The 9931-nt window shown below is 35.6% G+C and overlaps 1 protein-coding gene across 1 annotated transcript in view; it reads right to left on the bottom strand.

Annotated features, from left to right (window-relative positions):
* Nucleotides 1–1934: 1934 nt before the first annotated feature.
* LOC140808706 (nuclear pore complex protein NUP107) overlaps nt 1935–9931 on the bottom strand; it is a 32119-nt gene continuing 24122 nt past the window's right edge. Inside the window, exons 14-25 of the mRNA XM_073165888.1 lie at nt 8969–9057; nt 8616–8747; nt 7670–7792; nt 7224–7322; nt 6939–7127; nt 6386–6560; nt 6156–6312; nt 5724–5926; nt 3864–4005; nt 3260–3420; nt 2989–3105; nt 1935–2476 (exon numbers count right to left, since the gene is read on the bottom strand). Coding sequence (XP_073021989.1) covers nt 2408–2476; nt 2989–3105; nt 3260–3420; nt 3864–4005; nt 5724–5926; nt 6156–6312; nt 6386–6560; nt 6939–7127; nt 7224–7322; nt 7670–7792; nt 8616–8747; nt 8969–9057 — 1656 coding nt within the window. The 3' untranslated portion in view covers nt 1935–2407. The remainder of the gene's footprint in view (nt 2477–2988; nt 3106–3259; nt 3421–3863; nt 4006–5723; nt 5927–6155; nt 6313–6385; nt 6561–6938; nt 7128–7223; nt 7323–7669; nt 7793–8615; nt 8748–8968; nt 9058–9931) is intronic.

Genomic DNA, 9931 nt, shown 5'->3' with positions numbered 1-9931 from the left:
CCCGTGGCGATCCCACCACTATCAGGCACTTCTGTCACAAGATTACTCATCTAATACATGCTTCTTACAAATCAATAGAGAGACTTATAATAATCAAATCAATGCATACAATAACAATAAGTATGTGATTTAGGGAAACTCAAGTATATCCTACTTGAGTCAATCTCCCGATATCACATTGACTTATACCTTTGTCTTCTCGATCTGACGAAGTCGAAGTCTCGAAGTCAAATCTGTCCATATCAAATCTGGAATGACAATATCGAATATACTGTGTCAAAATACAATTTGATTCAATACTCTCTCTGATCAATACTCAATTCAAAATATAATCTGATCAATGTCACAATAAAACGATACAATCTCAATCATTACTGAATCTGATCAATATCAGTCTACTGATGTTTCGACGGCATAACAATACAGTCTCAGTAACCCCGTCAATTTCACATCACATATATAATAACACGGTTCTGAATACTATCAAATGTACTGTATCAATATAAATATACCCAACAATATAAATCAACAGATATCAATTCTCAGTCTAATCACTCTGAAATCATAGCAATTTCATACGGTATCTGTTCTTCGATTTGGTTTCGATTATACGATGTCTTTTATATCAGAAACACCATATATGATTTCTATTTGATTCTGGCAATATCATAATTCTAAACAATATCAGAATTCAATAAAACTTACGTCCCGTTGTAGCTGTGAAGCAAGTGGCTCGTTGTGCGTACTGCACGTCTCGCGCATATGCGCGAGACACAAAGCCTCGGCGCGTCTTCGTCACGGCAGCTCGCGCATATGCGCGCCCCATCGTCGCGCATATGCGCGAGACCTACTGTCTCGTGCAACGCAACTCGCGCATATGCGCGCCTTCACGCCGCGCATGTGCGCCAACTTCTCTGCCCTGCTCGCGCATATGCGCCCGTTCACGTCGCGCATATGCGCCGAGCACTCCCCTAGGCTACTGGACACCTCGCGCATATGCGCGCCCTCACGCCGCGCAGATGCGCGGAGTCTTCTGCCAAAACCGCGCATGTGTGCGCACCAACTCGCGCATGTGCGCGTATGGCATCTCCTTCGCACATATTTCGCGTCTGTTCTCGTCTTTCCCGGTCTAGTTCCTTTCGTCCATAATTACATCAATTAATCAAGAAATCATTTCGGATTAACATGATAAATTTCTCGGGCCTTACATAATGGAAAACAAGGTGTAATACAAAGATGAAACAAATGCAATATTGGAAAAACGACCCAACTAAAACTAAGAATGACTTCTTTTATTTTTTTAAAATATTTTTATAAGTACATTTTTTAAAAATTATTTATTTTCAACAATGTTTATTTAAATTATCTAATACAGAGTCTTTTGAACGGATTAGTGGCCATTTCAAAAATTGCTCGAGTAATCATAATTTTGAAATTCTTCAATAACTGGAAGACCCAATTTGTCAAAATTAGTTTCAACATTCGTGATCCACTTACTAGTCATCATTGATTCACTCGACATTCTCTGCTGCTAAACATAGAGTATGAATAGTGGTAATTACAATTTACACCTGCTATGCAAAGTTTTTTGCTGTATTTTTACTCCAATTTATAATGTTAACACCTCTCCAAATTATAAAAATATTTTCTAGAATATTCTCAATAAATTCCTTTGTCCTTGATAGGTTATGTTATGTTGGACTCGTATGATTGGATCATCAAACATTTGGTTTTAATTTATATAAAAATTATTTATCTCACATCAATTAAATTTAATTTTATCTCGTGTCAATCAAATATATAATTATGATATTATATTTTTTCTATCTTTATGTATATTTATTAAGTAATTATTAAAAATGATAAATTTTAAATTTACTAAATGTAATCAATCAATCTAAATATATTATTATTTATCAATTATTATTCCACAATTCACATCCAACTCAATCATTTTAATAATCACATAATTTTTTTAACATATCAAATCTCATCCATCCAAATAAACGGACTCTTATAATAATTTATCCTTACACAGATAATACTCTCGCAAAATAATAACTATCGAACCAACCTTTTCAGTCCTTCAAAAAAAGAATAAAAAATTAGGAGAGTTCTGGCTGTGACATGCACAGCCACTACTATATCAAGTTCATTTCCCAGACAGATGAATTTGAGAAACTACAGAACATAACTAAATTAAAGCGCACATAATCAACCCAATTCCTCCAGCACATGGCAGCAGTCATATTCAACATCCTTTGATGATTTTGGAGGATGATGACGTGCGCTTCGGAAGGGGCTTGGTTGCTGTCTTTTTAGCTTCCCCGTGAAGAGAAAAATGGCTCTGTATAAATTAGTGCATCGATGCTCAATTCATGTGACCCAGAATTTCACATTATGCCAGTCAAGAATCTGATTCCTCCTCGAGATCCATCTCGTATATGGTGTACTCTCTCTCGAATAGTAAGAGTTCCTGGATTGAAACAGACATTCAAATATTAATAAGCATATCAATAGGAAACAACAAATGGTAGCTCTAAAGATCTAACTGGAACGCTCCATTTGTGAAAATGCTATGACACGCCAGCACAGATGAAAAAGATTAAGATGGTAAATTAAAGCTTGGAGCTGGACATGCTGAAAGTTCATGAAACACGAAAACCCCTCATTCCTCATTGTACAGTCGGTCTACTCTTAAGGCATCATAATATTTTTCTATCTGTTTAGACTTTAGATGGTCTGAGTTAACAACCAAGTTGAAATAAATACACGAGAAGTTTGAAATTATGAGCATGTAAAAATGGAGAAGAACCAGCTGAGATAAAATAAGTAATAGATAACTTTTGATAACTGCTGATAAAAATCTAGCATATTCAGTAAAATCATCTGATGAGTCAGATTTCAAACTAGAAGAGTTTATTCCAGAAGAGGTGAGCGAAACAGGGAACTGCAAAGGAGAAATATGAGGGGAAAAATCAAGCTTACCTGCAATTGATGCTGGCTGAACAGATGAAGAAAATCAGTTTTTGGAGATGCGACAAGCTCAATTAACTCACGATGCCCCTCGGGTGGATAGCCTGACTTAATCAGTGAAACTGAGACCTAAAGATGGGCCAAGTACACATATATGAAACAACAAAATACATTTCACTTATTCTGTGAAAGTTTGTATTGTCGCTTTAAGATATGGGGAACTAAAGCATATTTACAATGTAATACATGGATGATTGTTATTTAACATCAACACTATCGGTACCTGCATGCACCGAAGAAAAATTTCAGGGATACAACACTTGCGACAAAGACCATGAACTATGTAAGTCGCTGGCCCATCCAAAGAACCATCATTGTTCGAGTACCATGCATCCAATCGGGAGATATCCATTGTAACTCCAGCTTGAAATCGAGAAAGCTCTCCTGAGACATAAGATTTACTTTATGGTGTGTAAGGTACGGTGCAGATATCACAAATATAGATATAGTTCTCATATATGCCCCATACCGCTAACCCGTTTTGACATGTCTACATATGCAGGTATTTTTAATCCCAAAATTGTGAACAGAAGATAATGTGGAAGACGGTGAAATTCTGAAAAACACTAAGTCAGGATCTTAGACACAACCCTAGCACAAAATTCCCATCCTCCTCTACACAACAAATGAAAATTCAAATAAAAAAAAGTAGATAATGTCCAAGAATCCATCAATAAAAGAGGAAATAAAAAAAGACACAAGGAAGGATGCCATCTCTACCAATACCAGTTCTTTTATGCAGTGGTATGAAATTAATTAAAGTGAAAGGCTAATGGCACAGAGATACAATAATAATTAATAATTGTACACACTGGCAGGCTAATAACCTTTGAATCCAGCTGCCAACACAGCTGCCAGAATTCCGCCATCATTGAGATCATGAGGTCCAAGCCCATCACCCTCCACTGCCAAGCAGCGAAGGACCACTTTGATGAAATAATTATCGCTGGTTGAGATGGAAACATTAACCTGCATATTGAGAATAAAATTTGACCATAAAATAGACACATGAGCGACTTGCAAGGGCAAAGGGAAAAACACAATCAAGCTGGATCGACACATACAGAATTCCTAATTCATAACTTGCACCACAATCAAGCTGGTTGACACATACAGAATGTTCTAAAATCATAACTTGCACTAAATAGCCACCAATTGCCGAACTGCCCCACCAAAAAAAAGACATGATGCAAAATACAGTAAGCCAAACAAATTGTAAACATTTTTCGTAGACCAATCTCTTACGATGCAACAGAGTAGTTACAGTTATTTTATTAATGAATTTCCTAACATAACAACATAGATCCCATCTGATTTACTGATTAAGAACTCATTGAAACCTGTAGAATTTAATAGATTAACCAATGAACCACAGTCCAACTAATAAATGAAAATATGATCTAAGAGGGCATGCATGAATCTAAACAAAAAACTGAAATACGCAAGACGCCACCTCATTTAATTAAGTAAAAATTATAATAGTAAAACAATCATAGAGGTAAATACACAACTCTCAAAGCCGCGCACAGTCTGCGTGCAAGTGCACTTGAAAGTTCACAGTTTTCATGAAGCTTTGAGTGCTTTGCGCTTTAAGCGCACTTCATAGAAAAAACAGTTTTTTGTTAAAAAAATCTGACAGAGTAGAAATCGCTCGTTAAAAATGCGGTTTTTATTCTATTTATTAAAAATATAGAAGAGGAAACCCTAATACCGTGTTGCCTCTGCCCCACAACCTCAGCTCTTTGCCCTCACATTTTAATTCATTCTTGGAACATGAAAAATATGATGGTAATATATTTGATATGTCATGTTTCATATTTATATAAATAAATTGATTTTATTTTTTTTAGAATTAGAATATTTTATTCAGTGTGTTTTATTTCCATAAAGAATGCGCTTGGCTTTGCGCTTTAAGCCTGAGGACACCTGAGCACTTTATTCGCCTTGCGCTTTTGATTACTATGTGTAAATACAAAATCCTAAATCATCTTAACTTAAAAATTACAAAAGCCACAAAACATAATAAAAAATAAAATCAAACACATGTCATAATCCATTAATCACAATGTCCATATCACAAGAGAAAATAATAGATTGCTTGTTCCTCATACGAAGATATGCCAAACAAATGGACGCACAAAGACCAGGTATTAATAAGGCAATAAGATACAGAAAACTTTAAAGTAAAAATTTGAGGTATGATGATGCTCATAAACTGCTCATGCAATTTCATATTGTCAGCGGCAAATCAGAGTATCAGAAACAAATATCTCCAAACTAAAGAGCCAAGGATTTTTTTTGTTGGCAGAGCTGGGGAAAAACATTTCTATTTGAACAAGACTCGTGATGGTGATTTTCTAGGTTACGCACGAAAGTAGAAGAAAGAAATATTAAAAGGTGACAACTGACGACTCATAAAAATAGAGATTTTGTTTACAGTTGGAAACCTTGATCTTTCCAGAATCAGCAAGCAAACATGCTCAATTTGATTCATGGTAAATAAGCAGCCATATGATTGCTTGCTGGCTGAAAAGGGGAAACCAACTTCAAGATTCCAATTAAAAAGAGAAGTATGTCCTTACCAAATTGTCCAGTTCAATAATATGTAAATCAGATCGTATTTATTTGCTATACAGAATGGGTGAATTAATAAGCATATGGTTCTGATAAAAGGATACAAGGTTTACCATTAATTCTCGATGCAGAACGTCTTCCTCGCTAATGGATGAGTAGAAATCACTTGTTAATGTTGCGCACAAAGTAGCATCAGGGAGTATGCACTCACCAGAGGGTAAACATAAAACTGCTGTAGCATGCAATTCAAGAAATACCGGTTCCATAGATTCAAGGAAATGACCTCGCGTTGAAACCAGCCAAGGATTATCTATTCCTATGATATGAGCATGAAAATAAATTGATCAATAACAGAATGCCAGTAAAAGACCACATAGACAATTCCCATCAAGAGATAACAGAATGCCAGTAAAAGACCACATAGATAATCCACATTAAGAGAACAAATGAACGTATCAGAATACTCACACAAATCCTTTCTTCATATCAGAATACTCACACAAATCCTTTCTTCACAACACATCAATAAAAATAATATGACTTACTACTTAGCAACTTCAATGATGATATAAGAGTTTCTCTGGCCACTGCCATGGTCCTCTGCTTTTCTTCATTTGAGAGTTCACTAGGCAAAACCTCCTCATTTGCCAGTTCAATGTTAAGCCAACTGCGATATTTTGCATCGCAAGAATAGTACTCACTCTGATCAATTGCAAATGGGATCAGAAATTGATGCCAAAGTAATTTAAAGAATGCAAAACCAACAACGACATACCCAGTCCTGGAACTCTCTCAGATTCTCGGAAACATCAAGATCCTCAGCGGAAAGAAGGATTTCTGTTTGTTGTTTCAAAGGCTCCGCAAGTAGACTAAGCACTGTGTGAGCCCCAACCGGTAGTGCTGGCACTCTCCACATTGACATAAGAGCAAACTCCCTCAACAATAAATTGCTACAACAATAGGAGGTCTATCTATCAGCTACACGATGGTAAAACTATAATGTCGAGAGCAAAACGACTTGTTAAATTATTTTTCTTTTGTTATTTTTCCTCCTTGGGGCAAAGAAAAAGTAATTACTGAAAACTAACATAGAAGTATTTGTCTACGAGTGAACAAAAAAACAGAATTCCAGGAAAGCGTGTACATGCAAGCAAAACGCAGAAAACTCATTCATCTCATCAGCTTCTCTAAATGGAATGGAAGAAAAAGGACGTACAGAACATAGACTAGTTAGATTAAAAGCTATAATGATGAATCATCCAAACATGGACTAGTTAGATTAAAAGCTATAATGATGTATCATCATCAGAAGTGAAAAAAACAATTACCTATGCATCAGTGCAAGGAGAACAAGCCTTTCAGCAACAAAATTGGCATCATTAATCGTTGAGGGAGGCGTAAAGCACAGCCATTGAATAACCATAGCTTTTTGTTGACTCTGCAACCGATGCTGCTCTGCAACATCCGATGACTTGGAATATTTTTCAATACTACTTTCTCGAGATCTCGAAAGAACTCTGTTCATGAGAGAAATCAGAATACACAAAAGCCGCTTTTATACAGCATTCTTCATAACTTAGCGAGGGAGAAAAGCTCAAGAATAAAAGCAATACCGGTCAAGTATTTGTTTAAAATTTCCTCTTGAATCATCTTCAGAAGAAAATGGTAAGTACTCGATAGCAGATATAAAGATCTTGTATCTGACATGAACACTGTAGAGAAAGGAAGCTCAAGGTAAAATGCAATCAAATAATCTGGCAGTCAATAGGCAAATATGTGGAACAGGAAATGATTTTTCATCTTAAATTTCCTTTGTATACACTTGTGAGTGGTATGTAAAAGCTGTATTCCACACAATGTCGGAACAGATCACATACAGCCCCACCCAAAAAAGAAATAAGAGAGATGATTAAATAAGGAAATAACATATTGACAAAATAAATTAATGTCAACAATCATTAAAAAGCTTCGCTTAAAAATTCATTAAGCTTATGGAAATGGTCAATGTTGCAGGAATATCGTAAGTTGGGTATATGGAAAAGCACATCTGGAAATAGACCTGCTATTCAGCCTCAATTCCATCATATGGACAAAGAGATCAACGCAACGATGCTGAGCAAGCTGAGAAGCATAGATCCCTACCAGCTCTTCATGGTGCGTAGTGAACAGGAACATGGCATAGCTGAAATAGCATCACCAAAGAAAAACATAAAAAAGCAGGCATTACTTTAGTTAAAAAAATAATGAATACCAAAAGTAGTAAAAGAGCATGCTGAATCCAAAACTGCACTAAAATGTAGGGGTATGCCGAACATGAAGGTATTTCGTAAAAATTATAAGCATTATATTATTGCCTCGTGTTCATTTCTCAATAATGAGAACCACATATTAAATTTCAAGAAACACAGAGTGCGAGAAGCTAAAGAACTATGTGGTTTCAAATGAGATAACTTTGAAAACTTTACGTACTCCCAATGCTAAAAGCACCCAGGTAGGTAAGGCCAGAAAGTATAACTCTAATGCAAAGGGCCTAGTAGCCACAAAACATATCTTCGGATTTTGAAGCTTTCAAAATTTTCATTTTGCTGAACAAACATAAAAAGCAGAAGTAAACCATGTATTAATGTTTTATGGAATTAGATTAACGCATCCAATAACTACGAGCATGGAGGACTTAAAGATTAAAATAAATCATTGCTTTGGACAGCAAGGCTTTTATAAAATGCGATCATCAATATCCTCGAAAAACGGTATACAATACATGGAGATGAATAGATGAAGTGGCAGAGGGAAGAAATAATTTGTAGGAGCACTAGAACATGGTTACTTATGCAAATACAAACCATCAGGCTTCAACAGTACACTTCAAAATAAATTTCACCAAAAATGAAATGACAAGCCACCATGCATAAGACAGGTACCTTTTTTTATTAGTGTTTTCTAGATTATAGGGATTAAAAAAGTCATAAACTGGGATGACTCTAGCTAAAGAAAAAACCACTTACATGTGTATAATGAAGTCTCCAAATGTCATTATCTTCTCTCTGAAAGCATCATTCATTTGATCTGCTAGTAAGTATCTAAGCACCAGCACCAAATGAGCACCAAAACGCATCATTTGTGGGTCCCCGTGAGGCCTGAATAAAGCATAATTTTCAGAAAAAGGTATGGAAATCAACATCATCCAACAACTACCACGTTATTTCATCATGCGCTTTGTTCATCCTCCTCATAGAAAGTAAAATCCAAGTGATGAAAACGTCATCAAATTGCTGGAGTAAATAACAAATATGAAGAAGGAAAGCTTATTTACTTCTAAATGGTATATAATCTCAAAAACCAACAACGTATTAGGTACCTGAAAATATTTCGGTCATCTTCAGAAGGTGATATCCAAGACCATATGAGGTCTAGCAAATGAGGGATGTCTCCTAGCATAAGATTCATCTGAATACATATTTTTGTCAATGAAATTAGACCAATAAATTCAAATCATATTTTGCAATTCACTAAAACTTGTGATTTTCGCTGTGACGCATAGTGAGTAAGATAGAAGGTAATTTCAAAAGAATATACCACATCAAATTTTCTGACAATACACAGAAAGGCATACAAAGTAACCAAAAAGACGAACAAAAATCAAAAGAACACATATATGAAAACATGTATGCCTTTGCAATAGCATAATATATTTCAATCATCATATGTTTGGGACAAAACAAAATCCCATCCATAGGTGCAGTATGAGATAGAGATAGAGATAGAGAGGATGAAACATTTGTATCAGACTTCAGCAGAGGCATAGTACCACAGGAAATCGAGATCTCACACTAAATTATAAGTTCTTATTTTCAACATCTAGCACCTTTCGGAGGTATTTTCTCACTTTTAGAACCCATTCCTAACAATTCTAGTACAGTTTGTCACTTAAAAAGCAAGCTCCGGGGCAATAAGAGTGCATCAAGTCTTAGACAAGAGCAATCACAAGGCTATGGGGATAATACAGAATATCCCATCCCGTAAAGCTAGCTTCTTAATCAACCAACACAAATCATTTGATTAAAGATTGGAAAGTAGTTGTTCAATTTGGGCTTAAGATGGCAGGCAGCATACAGAATTCAGGATTAACATTAAGGATACAACAGATCGTAAATGATGAATTAAATGAGGCAAAAGTTATATGGGCAAATGTGGATCTTTCACCTGTAACGATGAATTTCCAGAGCAACGAAAGAAGAAAGAAAAAGCAATGTCTAGAAGTAACTGATATGTTCTAAAAAGAATCTTCTATGCCAGAATGGTAACAAAACATTTCTCAATT

The sequence above is a fragment of the Primulina eburnea genome, chromosome 13 (assembly GCF_022965805.1).
Source record: "Primulina eburnea isolate SZY01 chromosome 13, ASM2296580v1, whole genome shotgun sequence".
NCBI lineage: Eukaryota > Viridiplantae > Streptophyta > Magnoliopsida > Lamiales > Gesneriaceae > Primulina > Primulina eburnea.
The sequence above is the reverse complement of the archived record's forward strand: the minus strand, read 5'-3'. Positions and strand labels throughout refer to the sequence as shown.